The 18206-nt window shown below is 34.3% G+C and overlaps 2 protein-coding genes across 3 annotated transcripts; both read right to left on the bottom strand.

The window, feature by feature from the left end:
* Window positions 1–3297: 3297 nt before the first annotated feature.
* On the bottom strand, window positions 3298–4005 carry LOC142520362 (uncharacterized). The gene has a single exon (XM_075623357.1). It carries the CDS (start codon window positions 4003–4005, stop codon window positions 3298–3300), a length of 708 nt encoding a protein of 235 aa, XP_075479472.1.
* Window positions 4006–6317: 2312 nt separating this feature from the next.
* LOC142521256 (proteasome subunit beta type-7-B) lies at window positions 6318–12889 on the bottom strand. Of its 2 annotated transcripts, none has more exons than XM_075624487.1 (9): window positions 12719–12889; window positions 12409–12570; window positions 7609–7750; window positions 7395–7491; window positions 7234–7303; window positions 7030–7134; window positions 6848–6946; window positions 6658–6745; window positions 6318–6542 (listed from the first exon to the last, which is right to left on the bottom strand). In XM_075624487.1, exons 2-9 carry the CDS (start codon window positions 12541–12543, stop codon window positions 6469–6471), a joined length of 810 nt encoding a protein of 269 aa, XP_075480602.1. In that variant the 5' UTR covers window positions 12544–12570; window positions 12719–12889; the 3' UTR covers window positions 6318–6468. The 2 variants fall into 2 exon arrangements, with proteins under 2 accessions (XP_075480602.1, XP_075480603.1); XM_075624488.1 differs by having other exon boundaries at window positions 12409–12574; window positions 12719–12818.
* Between the last annotated feature and the right edge of the window lie 5317 nt (window positions 12890–18206).

Below are 18206 nucleotides of genomic sequence, written 5' to 3' on the forward strand. Positions count from 1 at the left end.
TATACTTTGAAGTCCTTAAATGCTGCAAAAGCTAGAAATATTCTAATGGCTTCTAATCTGGCAACAGAGGCAAAAGATTCATCAAAGTCTATTCCTTCCTCCTGTCTATATCCCTGAGCCACTAAACGAGCCTTATTTCTGATGATTGAACCACTTTCATTCATTTTATTTCTGTAAACCCATCTAGTTCCAATTATGTGAGCATCATTAGGTCGAGATACTAAGTGTCATATTATGTTCCTTTCAAACTGATTAAGTTCCTCTTGCATAGCCTCTATCCAGTTCGTGTCTAGCAAGGCATCATCAATTTTCTTGGGTTCTATTTGAGAAACGAAAGCAGCATGCATAAATTCATTTATCATCTGATTTCTAGTTCTAAGAGGAGCAGTAAGGTTACCAATGACCTGCTCGAGTGGATGATCCTTGTTCCACCGGAGAAAAGGTCCATATGGATTTGGCTCGGTTGGTTGATTGAAGTCGTTTTCTTGTTCTGGTGCCTCTTCTTCCATTGGTATGTTCTGCGGTTGATAATTGTTTTCTGGTTCATTTGTCTGCTGATTTTGTTCTTGACCGGTTGGGTTTTCTTTGGAGATGGTTTCACATGTTCTTCTTAGGTCTATCTCATAATCATCATTGCTAGCTTCAAGGTTAGCAGCTTCAAAATTATTTATCAGATCATGCATGCTACTGTTGCTACTGTCATGACATATAGATGATTCATCGAACACAACATGTATGGATTCTTCGACAGTGAGAGTTTTTTGATTATACACTCTGGATGCTTTACTCACTGCTGAGTATCCCAGAAAGATGCCATTTTCAGCCTTTACATCAAATGCGGTGAGATGCATTTTGCCATTTATATGAATAAAACACTTACAGCCGAATATGCGAAAGTACCCCACTTCTGGCAATTTTCCGGTCCATACTTCATATGGAGTCTTTTCATGATTTTTATTAATCATAGACCGATTCTGAGTGTAACAAGCTGTGTTGACGGCTTCGGCCCAAAATCGTTGTGAGATACCATATTCAGTCATCATGGTTCTAGCTGCTTCCTTCAGTGTGCGGTTTCTTCTTTCTGCTACTCCATTTTGTTGTGGCGATCTTGCAGCTGATAACTCGTGTTTAATTCCATGATCTTCAAGGTAGGATGACAGGTATTTGTTTAGAAATTCAGTTCCTCTGTCACTCCTGATTCTGTCAATTTCTTCCCTTTTCTCATTTTGAAGCCTCTTGAGCAGCCTAATTAGTTGATCGGCAGTTTGATCTTTGGAGCTTAGGAATAATACCCATGTGAATCTGGAGAAGTCATCAATAATTACAAGAGTGTATTTCTTTCCCCCTAAGCTCATCACCGGAATAGGTCCAAACAGGTCCATATGAAGGAGTTCCAAACATCTTGCTGAAGAGTTTCTTCCCTTGCTTTTGAAAGTTGATCGAACTTGTTTTCCTAGCTGACAAGCATTGCATACTTTATCTTTGGCAAAGTCAACATTAGGCAGTCCAGATACCAGCTTAAGCTTACTAATAATAGCAATGGATTTGAAATTTAGATGATTGAGCCTTTTATGCCATAGCCAATTTTTATTTCCATTTAGAGCAATGAAGCAAGTAGATGCATTTAAATATTCATCATTCCATTCTACTCTATAGGTATTTTGACTTCGATAGCCATTCAGCACAATTGTCCCTGCATTAGTTTTAACCATGCATTTGTCTCTATGAAATTCAACCGTATATCCATTGTCACACAGTTGACTTATACTGATCAGGTTATAACATAAATTTTCTACCAAGAGAACATCTTTAATGATGATTTTGCCATGAATAATCTTACCCTTACCCATGGCTTTACCTTTAGCGTTGTCACCGAAAGTGATTGTTGGCCCCTTGAAATTCACAACGTCTGACAAGAGATTTTTGTTTCCTGTCATATGTCTTGAGCATCCGCTGTCTAAAAACCATGTTGATTTTTCCAAGTTTTTCTTCTTTAGTTCCTGAAATTTGAGATAAGAAATTGGTACCCTTTCTATTTGGGTCCTGAATTAATTAGACCCTTAGGAATCCACACTTGAATTATCCTTGCGGATTTTTTGTGATGTGTTCCGGGGTAACCATGATTGGATAAATAATCAGGTGGTGAATGCAATATATGTTGTTTGAGCCTTTGGTTACTGTCATTCAATCTATACATCTTTTGAACTGGTCGGCAATTGTAGTAATTGTTAGGTCTGGTTCTTGAGTGATATCCATTTGAGCCATCGTAACCGGTTGAGTTTGGCCTGAGTTTGCGCCAATATCGTTTGGATTTATCACTCTGAACATAACCCAAACCATGTCGCCTCCCATTATTCTCAAGATTCATATTTTGAATGCCTTGATCTTCAGGCTTACCATGTTCATATACCGAGCTAGATCTGACAAATTTAATTGATCTTAAACTGTCTTTCTCTAGTAACGGTTGAGTTGAAGCTTCTGAGGTACTGCAATCATTGATGTTGTAACACAGCCCAGTTCTGTCTCCGGCTGGTTTCTGCATCTCATGCATCCTATTAAGAGAAGCAGAGGGCTTGTTCCAAGTATTGACGATATTCATTAACCGTTTGTTTTCTGTTAGTGTAGCATGGAACAATCTTCGTAAATCATCATTCTTGGCCGCTAGCAGACTTAACTTAACTTTCAAACTTTCAACCTCTTTGTGCTGCGAACAGTTAGAGAGAGTTGACTTGTTTTTTAAGTCTAGTTTTTCTGCTACAGCTTCATTGAATTTCATAGACAGTCCTTTGAACTCATTTACCATGTCGTGCAGTGCTGTAACAAGATCTTCTCGTGTAAATTCTTCAGAGTTAAAGTCAAATACCATTTCATCTGTGGATTCTTGATCTTACTTGGCCATGAGACACTCGACTGTCTCGTCTTCGTTTTCACTTGAAGATGCCTCAGAAGAGGATTTTTCTGACTCGGTTTCAGCCCATTTGCCTTTGTCTTCTTCTGCAATCAGAACTCGCTGATTCTTTTTCTTGACGAATTTCTTGTTGTCTTTGAATCGTCTTCTATTCTCCTGTTTCTTTTCATCCTTCTTTGGCTTGTTGCATTCTGCAATAAAGTGTCCCTTCTTTCCACAGTTAAAACAACATTGACCATCCTCAGTATGGTTCTTTTTAAAATAAGGTTTATTCATTTGAGATTGATTTTTGCGCATGAATTTGCTGAACTTCTTAACAAAAAGAGACATGGCTTCATTGCTTAGTTTCTCAGCCGATTTCTTACTTGTGGACTCTTCGATCGGAAGAGTCACTGTTGCAGCTTCCAAAGCCTTGTTTGTTGAGTTGCGGATGGCTCTTCTTCAGTTCGTATTCCAAGCTCAAATTCATATGCTTTAAGATCAGCAAACAGATCATGGAGTTCCAGTTTGTTCAGATCTTTGGATTCGCGCATTGCTATGGTCTTCACATCCCATTCTCTGGGAAGAGCTCGCATGACCTTCAAAGCGATTTCTCTGTTGGAGTACTCTTTTCCAAGTGAGATGAGCTCGATGATAATGCTGCTAAACCGCTCATCAAATTCTGCAAGATTTTCTCCTGGCTTCATCTTAGCATTATCGAATTTTTGGATAGCCACTGTCAGTTTGTTTTCTTTGATCTGATCATTGCCTTCGCACAGTTGAGTAAGTTTTTCCCATATCTCATTTGCAGTGGTACAGGTCTTGATTTTGGCGAACATGTTCTTATCCAGAGTCTTATATAGAATATCTTTTGCAACGTTGTCCAGGTTTGCTTTCTTTTTATCCTCAGTTGTCAATTCAGATCTATGTTTCTCTATCATTTGAGGAGCGCCTTCGGTTGTACCAACAGCTGTGTTTACTTTCATGATCTTCATTGGTCCATCGGTGATTACAAACCACATATCGTCATCATGTGCTGCTAGATGTGCCTGCATGCGAATTTTCCAATCATCATAGTCTTCCTTGGAAAACATAGGAATTTTGTTGAAGGATGCCATGATTATTTGAATGATGTCAACGTTTAGAGAAAAACCCCGCTCTGATACCACTTGTTAGGATCGGGAAAGAGTTTAGAGGGAGGGTGAATGAACTCTTTCCAATTTTACTGTTTTTGAATTTTTGCTATCAACCGTTTTTAGGCGGTTGAAAAATATTTTCTCAAACGGTTGAAAACTTGAACTACTGGTTGTGCGGAAAACAATCAGAGTTTTCAATGATCAATAAAATTAGTGACACCCTTAACAACAATAAGTGACTGAGAGATATTTAATCATGCAAGAAATAGATGACAGCGGATTTTATGGATGTTCGGAGATTGAATACTCCTACGTCACCCCTTCTTCCTTTGTTAGGAAGGATTCCACTAAAAGACTTTGACTTTACAAAATGTTTGTAACAGTCCGATCCAACCAGGACTTATCACACTGCCTGTATTGGAACTCTTAGTGATCACTTTACACTTCTGGATATTAAGAACCCTTAGTTCTCCAGACACCACAAACTTTAATCAAATAACCACCAGGTTACTGATATGAAATAGTAGTTTGTTTGAGTAGCACGAAAAGATCATTGGATGATCAAGTATGTTTCTGTTGAACTGCGTGCAGATAGAGCGAAGATGAGTATTGACTGTGATTGCGTTCTGAGATTTTTTTTTTGAAGGCTTCTCTATTGATATAGCCGAACGAATTAACGGTCGGAAAGGACAGTTAACATAAACCTGAGCTTCAGAATCAGATGAGTCGCTTTCATCTTTATAAGCAATAAATGTTCGCATTTAATCTTCCTTTTGCTCATCATACATCTGAAGCTCTTTTCTTGAGGATTTCCTCTTAAGGCAACTGTTCTTTTCGCATCAGACTGGAAGTCTATCTCTGAGCTTCCTTTCTGGGATAGAGAGTTAAATGCATATCATTATTGGAATTGATGTGTAATCGTTGACTTCAAGGAGTTTTGAATGCACTCAACCGGTCAGAGAATGTCTTTTAGCAATAAGTGATTCTCTTAGATGAACCGGTTCACTATTGCCATAATCTGAAGAATCAGCGGTTGAAAATCAGCGGTTTGAGAAACCTGTAGGCTTTTGCCGGTTGAGCTTATTAGGATTCCAGCCGCGGTTGATTTTGATTTGTCATACACTAAAATTCTTGAAACGCTAGTTTCATTTCTTAACAAAATTCTAAAAAAGTTAATTAACTTCAAAAGCTTAATAATTTATTGTTTACTTGTCTTTTATGAATTTTTTTTATTGAATATATTTCCAACGTTTATTATCAATCGCTGCGGACAAAGTTGTATTTTTAAATTGGGAAAACCATTTTTTTCATTTTTATATTTTGCTTTTTACAATTTGATTCTTTATGTTATCAAATTGTGATTTTATCTAGTACACTTCATTTATTTATGTATTTTTGTGGTTTTTGGTAATGGTAATTTGTTTCGCGATTTTAGTTATTTTTGTACGAAAACGTTAATGTAACTGTTGACAAATTAGAGTCACGCTAGCACCACACAGACAACATTTGGAATAAAGCCTAAAATTGTTTTTTAAAAATAAAGGTCCGAATATGCAATTTTCCCTCAAGAAATATCGTGAGTTTATTTATTTTTATTTTTAATTTTTTTGAAATATTATTCCAGGGGTGGGAGGACTCAAACCCGAATCAATACAAGAAAAAAACAAGGTGAGACCATTAGAGCTAAACCTCGATCTCAATATCGTGAGTTTATTTGAATAACATAATTGCTTATAATTTATTTGATTATCATGGTTCAAGTTTTCCGTATCAAATGAATAGTGTTCAAATAATAAATTTTTCGAAAATAAAATAAAATTAAAAAGTTTGGTAAATTTATAAATAATATCTGAAAGTCCAAAAGGTAGAATTTTCAGTTGTAATTTTAGTTGTGTATCATGAGCACTTATATCAAAAGATTTGAGATAAACTATGGACAATCAATCAAACGGAAAATATAAAATATTGTTAAGAGATTAAGAGAGATTCATTTGATCACAAGCTTATGAAAGTAACTAAAAGAATAAACATTTCAAATATGAATAATTCATTCTACTGGCGTAATAAAAAGAATAAAAACAAGTTGATATAAGCACAATTGTTTAAATTTTATATTTCATCCTATATCATATCTGAAGGCATCTGGTTGCATCGCACGCACTTTATGCTAGTAGTATAATCAAAAGATCGGTTTCGATGTAATCTAAGAGAAGCTTAGCCATTGTAGACTTCATTAATACTGCAATGAACTCATGACATAAATCCCTTGGAAGAAAAGAGCACAACTTGTGATCTTGAATAAAGATTATATCATATTGCGGAACGAAAATGAGTTCTAAGAATAAATGGTTGAGTAGGATGCGCTACAATTTCAACTGAGGCTAGTCTATAAAAACACAGTTCACAGGCAAGGAGTAGTGAAATTGGAAGTAGAAGAAGCGAGACTTACTCTTCCATCGCTTCTACTTCAACAACCTCCACCATTTCCTTCAACGGAGTTATCTTCGTCTTCAACACCTCTGCAAGCACGAAAAACATCAGAAAACCATAGTACTTGAATCTATAAAGGAGTATAGCTTGGAAAGTAGCATTTAACACGAAGTAAAAGAATGAGCACCACAGGAAAATGCTAACCAGTCTTTTTTGTAAAAGAATAACCCTTCTCGTTGATATACGTGCGTGGATTTGGCAGCATATAGTTTCTCAGATACTCTTTCTTCCCCTACAAAAGAAAGTAGACAGGACTTGTAGGAGTTAATTGAAACAACATATACAGTCATTTACTAAAAATCAGACGTCAGTCTCAAGGATCAAAATATGAAACCTTCGTTATCACGCAGATATCCACATTGCTTCCACTTCCCAAGTCGTTGAATATGCCAGAGCAAATGGCTTCAGCTACCAATTTTACACCTTCATCTTTCTGCAAATTGCTTGTCACTCAAAGAGTGAAGAAATTGCAAAAACTAAAGGCTCGGGTGCCATGAAGAAAATTAAAGAACTTACGCTCATCCCTTCTCGATATTTAGACTCAAAGACAGCCATAGCAGCAAGCGAGCCAGAGCCCATGGTGGCAAAGGGCAGGGTGTCGGTAGAACCATGAGGATAGATCTGGAATTTTATCGAGTCAACCAACATGTTAGGTATGTAACAATACGATGAAAATGATGTAAGATACCAATATCCCGAAGGTAAAAAAAAATAACTCACGGTATGCAAATGGGGGCCAGTCACATCAACTCCACCAAGCACCAACGCAGCTTGCACGTATCCTTGGTAACTGTTTATTAAAAATATGGAATGTCAGATTATAGTCTTCCCATACAAGAAATAATGATGTTAAAGAGAGAAGCATCGGTATATAGAGTCACCTGAAAAGATGAGATTTCAGAAGTGTAAGGGCAGTAACAACCCTGGACTCACGACCAGTATGATAGCGATGCAGCTTAAGCTGGGAGCTAACCATGTCTAGGATAGCAAAAATCAAGAAAGAAAGAAATATTTAGATGAAGCACTTAAAACTATTTGATGGTAAAGGCCAGAATACAATGAGCAAAACATGAAATGCAGTTATGTTAACAATACCAGTAACAGCTTCTGTGTCAGCTGCAGTACCAGCTCCACAGCAGTAAATATTGGGAGCCATGTAATGAATCTTCTCGCAATTCTTATCAGCAACAATGGGGCCTTCAGTGGCTCGTGTGTCTGCTCCGAGAATGACACCGTCCTGAATCACATAGATGTTAGTCAAGCACGAGTAAACAACAGCATTTTTGCCACACGTCACTGATTTCCCATTTTCTGAACCTAGGATCATCATCGCTTAAATGACAGAAAATCAATATTACACAGACACTACATGATAGTTTATAAAAAGTTTATAATGAGACAAAAACCTTTGTTAAAATCTTTCAAGATATTCGAACGTAAATCCATAGTTATTAAAGGTGAGCGCCTGGGTGCGAGCACCATTGCGCCTGGTTATCACCCAGGCGCATCTCTTCAATCAGGCGTGTGAAACACGAGAAGCAACCATAAGGGGCAGAAGCACGTGCTTTAACAAATTGGTATTCAGTTTAAAAATTAACTCGAGCCCAATTATTTTTGAAGCCCACTTAGCAAAGCCATACCTATCTAACAGTAAATAAAAATCTGCATGCATGACTTTTCATCTGCCAAGACCCAAGTGCAGCGCTGCTCCCTCAATGCTCAATCAAGATTAACGCCTCAAGGTAATATCACTTTCTGAATTCTGCCATATACCTATTTATTTTACCTACTTTCACCTCCCAAGTGCAGCGCTGCTCCCTCAACGTTCGATCAAGATTCACGCCTTAATATACCATGCACTTATGACTTATTAATGAATTTTACCTGATAGAAGTTTTTTTCCTAATTCTGATTTATGCCGCATTATCTATTAATGGATTTTTATTTATATAGTTTGTTGTTTTTGTGAAAATATTTAATTTAAATAGTATAAATTACTTTATATATGTTAAATTTTAAAATTTATGCAAATAAGCTTTATTTCGATAAAAACCATGCGCGGCAAACACACCATAGCTGTTTAGTACGTCTTGCGTCCCAAATAACTATGTGCAAATCAATGGAATAACGACATTTCTAATTCGATATCAATGGTAAAATCCCACCATGTGCCTCAAGGAATAATGGATAGATAAATTTTCAAATCACTGTATCATCTTCTTGCAAGCTACTAAGAAAAGATCCTTAAGTAATACCAACTGGAAGAAGAAGAAACATCATATTTTTTCAATTTGAACCTCAAAATAGTTGCATGTCAACTGGTACCCAATCGCCCACAAAAAATCCAACGATTCCATTGCAAATATACACAGATACAATGTTCTAATTGGCGGTCGAAGCGGCCACCTAGGCGGTAGGCGGCCCTCGACTGTCCCAACCCGCCTACGCAGGAGGTGGCTGTTTTAGGCAGCTCGAGCTATACGGCAATAGGCAGGCGGTCGAGGGCATCTGGTCAAGGCGGGTCGAGGCGGCGAGCTAGGTGAGGCAGCCAACGTTTTTAAGTTGTAGCTAACAAATTTTAAAACCTAGTCAAAGTCGACCAATTTTAAAACTCAAAACACTAGTTGTTTAAATCACACTCCACTTTCTTTTTTAAAAATTTTGGTACTTTTCAAAGCCAACCAATTTTAAAACTCAAAACACTAGTTATTTAAATCACACTCCACTTTCTTTTTTAAAAATTTTGGTACTTACTCCTTCTCATCATCAACCACCAAACCCACCACACAAACTGTATGCCGCCGCCTGCCGCCCACCGCCAGCAACAAGAAGCTTTAGGCATTGTATATTTATTGTTTAACATAAATTTTTATAATATTTCAGATTTTGTGATTTCAAAAATCAAATTTGTTTTTTTCCCCTATTATTATTGATTTATTTTTGAAGATTAATAGCGGAAAAGATAACCAACCGGAGTTGGAATTTAAGTCAAAATCTAATGATATTGTTTGGAAATATGAGGTGTTGTATAATAAATAAAAAAGGGATTGGATCACATGCAAGTTGTGTAAGAAGCTTATTAAAGGAGGAGTTTATAGGATGAAACATCATTTTGCGAGTATTGTAGGACAAGTTGAAGCATGTCCTAAAGCATTCGACGAGGACAAAAAAAGAGACTCTTGAACATAGCAAGAATAAAAAGTGACAAAGGGTGGGAGAACTAAAAGAAGAAAGGGCGGAGATAAACATATGTGTTGATGGAGAGAATTGATGATTTTCAAGATGTGGAAGATATTTCAAAAAAGAAGCCAAAGAACCTCGAGCCTATTGATAAGTGGATATCTGCAATCAATCCAACGACGACAAGACAACCAAACATAAATGATGCATGGAAGTTAAAGTTTACAAATGATGTGCATGAGTATGTTGCTAGATGGATATACGAAACGAGGGTTCATTTTCATTCAATTGACAATCAAAGTTTTAGACAACTTGTAGAGGAGATTGGCCAATTCGGTCTGGCTACAAACCTCCAAGTCAATATCTTTTAAGAGAGCAACTTTTGAAGCAAGAAGTTGAGTTGACCAAATTTTCTCTAAAAAACATGAGGAAGAGTGTATGAAATATGGATGTCCAATAATGACCGATGCAGGGACTGATCGCAAAAGGAGAAGCATTATGAATATATGTGTTAATAGCAAGCTAAGCACTTCATTCTTTGGTTCTATTGAAGAATCCATGGAGGCAAACACGGGAGGGTTTATATCTTTGAGTTTGTTGAAAAATATATCATTGAGATTGGCCCGCAACATCATGTTCAAGTATTGACGGAAAATGCCACAAACAATATGGCAGCGGCAGATTTCTTGAAGGTTACACAACCTCGAATTTTTTGGACCTCTTGTGCGACTCATACAATCAACCTCATGCTTGAAGCAATTGGAAAACTACCCAAGTTTAGCGGAATGCTTGAGAAAGCAAAGGCTTTGCCCATATCATCTATGCATATCATAGAACTTGGGCTATTATGAGGAAATATACCAAGAAGAGTGATATTGTGAGGCTGGGGGTGATTAGATTTGCTACTTCATTCTTTACTTTGGAAAGTCTCAAAGACAAGAAAGATCAATTGAGACTCATGTTTACATCCGAGAAGTGGAAAAAAACAAAGTTAAGGAGTAGTGTGAAGAGGAAAGCGGCGGAGGCGGCGGTAACAAGTATATCTTTTTGGAATTGCAGTTCTTTGACTTTGAATGTTTTCACCCCTTTAGTGAAAGTTTTACCCCTTGTTGATGGTGACAAGAAGCCCTCCATGGCCTTTTTATTGGGTGCTCTTAAACAAGCGAAAGAAGACATTAAAAAATCTTAAAAAAAGAGGAAAATGCCATCCCTATTTTGAAGATTATTGATGAGACGTCTAAGGGAAAACTTGATAGTCCTTAGCATTATGTCGCTTACTTATTGAATACGTTTTTTTACTTCAAATATTCAAGCATATCAAATGACACCAATGTAATGAATGAGTTTTTGAATTGTGTTGAGATAATTTTTCACACTGACGAGGACATGCAATCTACCATTGCTAATGATGAATTGTTGAAGTACAAGAGTAAATCTGGAAACTTTGGAAGAAAAATGGTGGTCACGGCATATGAGAAGGTGGATGTGTACCATGACTTTCACCCGGGTAAGTCCTTTTTCCTTTATTTTTATTCATGTTAGTACATGTATTTTTTTTACCCATCTTTGTTTAATTATTTTTTTGCCTCTTTGCTTTTTTGAGTTGGATGGTAGTCCAATTATGGTGGTGACACTCCAAACTTACAAAAAAATTGACAATAGTTCATTGGGGTGTGGAAGAAATTGGAGTCAATTTGAAGGGTTAAATATTGAGAACTAATTCATAAATTATGTTATCTATCCTTTCTTTTATTGATAGCAACAATTTAAAATTTTTAGATAATACTAAGAAGAGGAATAGGCTTGAGACATCAAGATTGAATGATTTTGTATCTGTCAAATTATGCCAATCTTATGAAGAAGAAGAGAAAAAGAGAAATGGGTGGAGATTTGCTTCTATCCTCTCAAGCTAGTGAAGCTCAAGGTTGGCTTGTTGATGGTGGTGATGAAGATGAGGTCGAGCCGGGTTCAGGACTTACTTGGAGAATGGTAGCGAAGGCCTTAGGAGCGGATGAAGTGCTACAACCAAGGAGAAGTGCAATGAAAATCCCCATTAAAGAACTTGACGAAGAGTTAGATACATTGGAGGGAGAATGAATAAGATGTTGATTTTGAGTCCGATGATGAAATGATTATGAATGTAGTTGATGGTGCCTATGTAGATGATTTGGAATATTAATTATGTTAAGTTCAATACTTGTTCTAATGATGGATTGAAACTTCGAAATTTAAACTTGTTTTTTGGTAAAAATAATTATATTACTTTGTTAGCATAATAACATTAATAGATGATGGATCTTTATTAATTATCTTGTTAATTTGCATTTATATATTTATTTGCATATTATCTAGATGATATTATATTGTATGAAACTTCTTTATTTTTAAAATTATTTAATTGTGCATCTTACAAAAAAAAAACTATATGACTATTTGTGCTTATATTATATGATTATATATGATTATCAATAAAAAAAAAATTACTTAAAACAATTCAACCGCGCCCCACCGCCTCCCGTCATTTACGACATTGCACAGATAAAAAGAAACCCAGAATCTAATGAAGCCTAAATCTAACAAGAGAAACTCACGAGAAAACCTCCGAATAGAAGCACCAGAATGCTGTCTACTGAAAGGGGGAAAACTCAACAAATCACACCTACAACATCATCCACTGGGAGCTCAAAGAAACCCAAAACGTGTAAATCAATGTACCTGAAATATCAAACCCACGATTGTTGTTCCCGTTTTAAGAAACGATGGTTTCTTCAAACCCTTCTGCGCCAGCATGTCGTTCCTCCGGCAATTCTCGAAGCTGAATCCACCTGCTAATTGCCTCCCTGTCGTCATATCTACCAAATTCTCTTCCCAAAAAATCTATCTAAACAAAAACAAACAATCAAAAGTAAGAATCATAACATTACTGAAAAAAATAAACCAAAAGAATACATTACTATTAAGCATAAAAAACTTGAAAATCGAAGTAATCTAGGGATAATCATCGAGGAAGAATCAGGAAACTCACCAAAAATGGAGATCCAACCGCAGGATGGAGAGCGAGGAAGAGAGAGCTTTTTACAGATACTGTATTGCGATTGTTTGGTAGAAAAGAAACGAAAGAAGACGTAAATCGGTAAATGTGAAATAGAAGGTTAAGTTAGTAAAATTTGCACTTTACCCCCTAACAATCCCAATTATACAACATTTGCTCCAATTAGGCTCTATAAGTGATAAAATTAACAACCTTTCTAATTTATTTAAAAATAATTTATATATCTTCTTTCAAAAACTATTATTTATAAAAAATGTTAAAATAAAATTTCATATAAAATAATTATCTTAAAATTTTAGGATTTTTCTAAGACTTATCAAATAATTTATGGTTTGAAAAGTAAATTAAATACGTTTAATTCTATGAAATTTAGTAAAAACTTAGTTTACAAAAATGGTGAATTGTTCCAACGGTACCAATTTATCATTATTTATTTAAAAAAATTGTTTTTTAAATAGTAGCTGATTTAGTTTTTATACACAATTGTTCATTTATTTAATAATTTTTTTAAATTTTCAAAATATAAAATTAAAAAGTTGTGTATGTATGTCAAATTATAATTATGGTAATTGTTGGTTGTATTAATTGTCTCTATTGGGTAGAGCAATTGAAATATATTGTTTGAGATGTCACACGTACCAACTAAAGATTTTGGTAAAGCGACAATCGCTCGGTCTTATAATTGGTATCAGAGCCAAGGTCACGGGTTCGATTATCATTGATTGCAAAGAGTGTAATTATTGAGATATGGATTATTGGGTGCAATAATTGTCTCTATTATGTAGATCAATCGAAACGTGGTGTTTGGAGTTGTAGTCCAGTTTAAAATATTTGAGTTGCACCGTTACCACCAGCTCTCACTTTTGGAAAAAAACGACAAACGCTTGATCCTACAATAATTTTAACGATTTATTTATAATGGATTTCAAGTTTACATAATAATATATGTATTTAAAATTCATTCTACTTTATGTAACTAATGTGTAATAAACAAGGTACGGATTTAAGATTTTATCTATTGTTTCGTTATTTTATTAACAATAAAAGTATATTCAAAATCAATGATTCTTAAATTCAACAAACCAAACACATAATTTCAAATTATGCATGAGGCTTTTTAATTTCTTTATTTATTAAAATATATATGGTTGTTTAATTTATGACAAAATAAAAGAATAGTAGGTATTTGCAAATTATCTTAAATTTTGATACTGGCCCCAAGTCCCATTTTATATATTATTATATATTAAAATTAAACTAACTATTTAAATTTGGTCTGTCAATGTGACATCAACGCTAAATAACATATAAAGAGTAAAATATAAGTTGATTCCGGTCAAATTCTGATGAATAAAAGGACAAAATAATCATTTGATAAATAAAAATTAGTCCGATCAATTTATTTCAAAACTCCTAAGCCTTTGGCATCCATCTTTTTATTTTTCACCAAAAGACAGAGGTCTTCCTACTTAAAATATTGATGGGTGTCTTGAAGGGATTGTCACATTGGATATATTTTAAAATTTTAAATTAATTTTCAAGTTAATAATAAATTTAGTAAAAAAAATAAAAATCTGGACACGATTCATTAATTTTTTTACACAACTTAAATATTCGTTTTTTTTTCAAAAAAAAAAAAACACAATCACTATTTATTTGAATATTTTTTAAAAATTTTTAATGACAAAATATGTATATATAAATCAAAATTTGAGCCAAATTTAAAAATAAATAATTTATTTTCCATATTATCAATTTATTTATTTAAAATTATTTAGATATTGTGTGTCTTATATATAGACCAAGGGCCGGGTCAAACCGGGAACCGAACCAGAACCGACTCGTGGTCAATGAGACGGTTAACCGGGTCAACAAGTTTGAGCAAGAACTATGCGAGAACCGCACTAAGGCGGACAGTCCGATTATGATTTGTGGGTGTTAAACTCGTCGACCCTCTGGTTGGACGGGTTCGACCCGAGCTGTCAGCCATTTTTTTATATTTTAAATGAACAGATGCGATCGGTTGATCAAGTGACCGTTGAAGATCCTCGACTGGTCAACCCGCCAAGTCGACCGTTTTTTAAAAAAAAATGATGTGGCCATTTTGCAACGGTCGGTCCGACCCGAACAGCTGGTCGATCGTTGCAATTTTTTTGTCCTAAAATTTTTATATAAATACCCTAGTGTGAGTCTTCCCAAAAGGAAGAACGAGCGACGTATGAGCTTAAATTCTCCGAACATCCAGAAACAAACTTGCGTACATTTTACATTCAGTTTACCTAGTGAAGTCATTATTTGAATTGTTCAAATCTATCAGTTTGGCTTCTTTCCACACGTATTTTTGTTAGCCAAGTGAAATTGACACTAGATAATACATAGTTCAGTTGTTAACTTGACTTTATTAAAGTTAAAAAAAAAAAATTTGTCGCAAGTGTTCATTCAACCCCCTTCTAAACACTCAACCAATCCTATCACCCTTCATTTTTTCTACACAATTTTCTCTCAATCTCTAATTTTCAATTTTTTCTTGATTATCAAAATAAGTCTCAATTATTGTTTTATTGTCAGTTGTTGATTTATTTTGATAATTACTTCAATTTCATATTTATAAAAATGGTCGGAGCCAAATCAAGTCAAAGGGGTGGCAAAGGAAATGGAAAAGGCATAATGACAAAAAATATTTCTCAACTTATATTTGTTATTTTAGAAGAATATGGTCTATCTTATCAAGCTTTTCAATTTCGTTTGATAATAATAGTGCAAATATTTCTAGTATTACCAAACTTATTGAAATATATAAACCATCACTATGTGCTAAATTTTTTCATATTAGATCCACATGTTATATTTTAAATTTTTGTGTTCAAGATGGACAAAAAAATTATTATTGCATATTCAACCACTCAGGAACGTTATTCATTATTTATGGACACATCCTCAAGTTATGAAACAATGGGACAAATTTTTAAAAAAATATGGTACGATGCCTAAATACTTTGAACGAGATGTTCCAAATAATTGGAATTCAACATATAAATTGTTATTATCGTCTTTTGAATACAAAGTTTTATTATGCATATTTTTTCACTATCATGTTCAAGCTCGTGATATTTATTTGTTTTCAAATCAATGGAACATATGTACTAGTATTTGTGAAATTTTAAAAGTTTTTAATGATGCTAGTAACCAATTATAAGGTGTTTATTATCGTAATCATCATGTAGTTCTAACACATTATTGCAACACTGCATATATATTAAATTTAATGATGATGTCTTAGTTCAATATATTTATGTCATGAAATAAAAATGGGAAAAATATTTTTTTATAAGTTTCTGAAATATTTTTCTGTGATTTTATTTTAGATCCTAAACTTTAATTAGATGGTTTACAAGAAATTTTAACATTAGATTATGAATATTTAGACCCTGTTATGGAAACAGTTCCTCATATTTTATTGATTTTGTTAATATTAAAACTTTTTTTATGATATTTATAATGAATATAACACCAAATATGGTAGATAAATTGTTTCACATGAAACACAATCCACTACCACTAGTAATATTACTTATAAACTTACTAAAATACAAATTTTATTGAGAGAAGGGACAAAATGTCAACAAGGATCCTCAAGTTCCAGTCAGGAACTTGAGAATTATTTTATCACTACTTTTAATTTTTTTGATTCAGATTAGGAAACTTTCGACATTTGCGATGGTAGTCACAAAAAACACAAATATATATAGCTTTCCACGTATCAACGGTTGCAGTGGAGCAAACTTTTCGTATTGGAAGAAATACATTGGATAAGAGATTTTCTAGCTTAAAGTCGAAAATTTTGGAAGCATAATGTTTGCTCAATTATTGGTCAAAAACTGCTAACCGAACACAAAATACTAAAAGTGATGAAAAATACCAAGACGAAACCAAGAGAACATCCGGAACAATGACGGAAGGAAATGCGTGTGAATGTGATTGAACATAATGAAATGTAATATTTTTTTATATAAGATGTTAAAAGCTAAAATATATTAAAAAAATTTTATTGAAAAAACGTTATAGATTTTTTTATTAAGATGAAATATTTGATAGAGTTTTATAAGTTCAATAGTTCAAGCATTCGTTTTTTAATTTACATTTTTTATTTTTAAAGGTTTTTTAAAAAATAATTTTTTTTAAAAAATTAAAGGATCGAACAGGACTCGGAATCGGTGGTTAACCGGCCACGAGCAGGCGGGTTAAGTGTCAGGGTTGTGCTGACCCGGATCGAACGCGGCCCCTGGCCAGGTCTAATTATATATTCGATAGTATTCCTAAGTTGTCTGATGATTTGTTGACCTTCCGAGTTCTAGTGTTCCTTCCATTTTTTTCAAGGTTTCTCAACCACTTGACTACATTGTCCAATGATAATCTGAACCGTTGGTTCTATGTTCTGTCAGACTTGTAAATAATTGCAAAGGAAAGCATGTTGTTGGAACATAGATCAACCGGTTGGATTTATATGTAAATAATTATGTATTAATATCAAATAAGGTAAGTCCATTAAAAGCAATAAGTAAATGTAATAAAATAAAGATGCACAAAGTTGTTTATGGATGATCGGAGAATAACAGCTCCTACATCATCCTTTCTTTCACTTACGAAGATATCACTGGAAGACTTTGATGTATATAACCCTTGTACAAACCCCTTTTAACTTAGGACTTATCTCTTACCTAGTTGAAACTTTTAGCACATTCTATTATATGCCATAACTTCACAATCCACATAATGTTTCACGTTTCTTATGCCAAGACTATAAACTCAATTGTTAATGTATTTGTGTAAAAACTCACTCATATAAACTTTGAAGCTCAATTTTGATATATATGTGTGAGTGATTGTGTGTGAAGATTCAATCCTTCACATTGTATGTACATCTCAAATATATCCTCACATTTGGACTTGCTCTCATTCTGACTAATTTCTTCATATAGGCTGCTCATACTTTGAATCATCTTCCAAAGCTAGTATTTGATCTTCAAGTTGTTGTATTAATAGCATTCAACAATGATATAAATTTAGATACAAGAATATGAATGTTAGTAAAGTTTCTGGACTGTTTTTTATATTGAAATGGTCATATTCGCGCTTCTGGCCACTTTCCTTATTTTCTGCTGATTTTGAGCTCTACTGGATGTAACAACTACTGGTTGTCTACTGGTTGCAGCAACTACTGGTTTCTACGGCTTCTTGTTTGGGCTCTGTTGCATTTCGGGGTCTACTGCTTTTCCGCACTCATGATCTTTCTTATAACTCTTGATTCGTTAATTTTGTTGTGCAAAGTAATGATATGAAATATGTAACTCTTTTTCTTATCTTTCTATAGAATAAAAAAAATCACTCAATTTAGGGCTCGTACAAGAGAGATATGCTCGAAACACTCAGCTACGTTTGATATTCCGCTCAACTGAATTTA

The sequence above is a fragment of the Primulina tabacum genome, chromosome 12 (genome assembly GCF_025594145.1).
Source record: "Primulina tabacum isolate GXHZ01 chromosome 12, ASM2559414v2, whole genome shotgun sequence".
In the NCBI taxonomy this organism is placed as follows: Eukaryota; Viridiplantae; Streptophyta; class Magnoliopsida; order Lamiales; family Gesneriaceae; genus Primulina; species Primulina tabacum.

Coding starts and splice junctions, on each gene's coding strand:
- LOC142520362 (XM_075623357.1), bottom strand. CDS start 4,005: ATGGCATCCTTCAACAAAATTCCTATGTTTTCCAAGGAAGACTATGAT.
- LOC142521256 (XM_075624487.1), bottom strand. CDS start 12,543: ATGACGACAGGGAGGCAATTAGCAGGTGGATTCAGCTTCGAGAATTGC. Junction 7,751..12,408: donor TCGTGGGTTTGATATTTCAG/GTACATTGATTT, acceptor TATGTGATTCAG/GACGGTGTCATTCTCGGAGC. Junction 6,543..6,657: donor TTCTTTTACAAAAAAGACTG/GTTAGCATTTTC, acceptor TCGTGCTTGCAG/AGGTGTTGAAGACGAAGATA.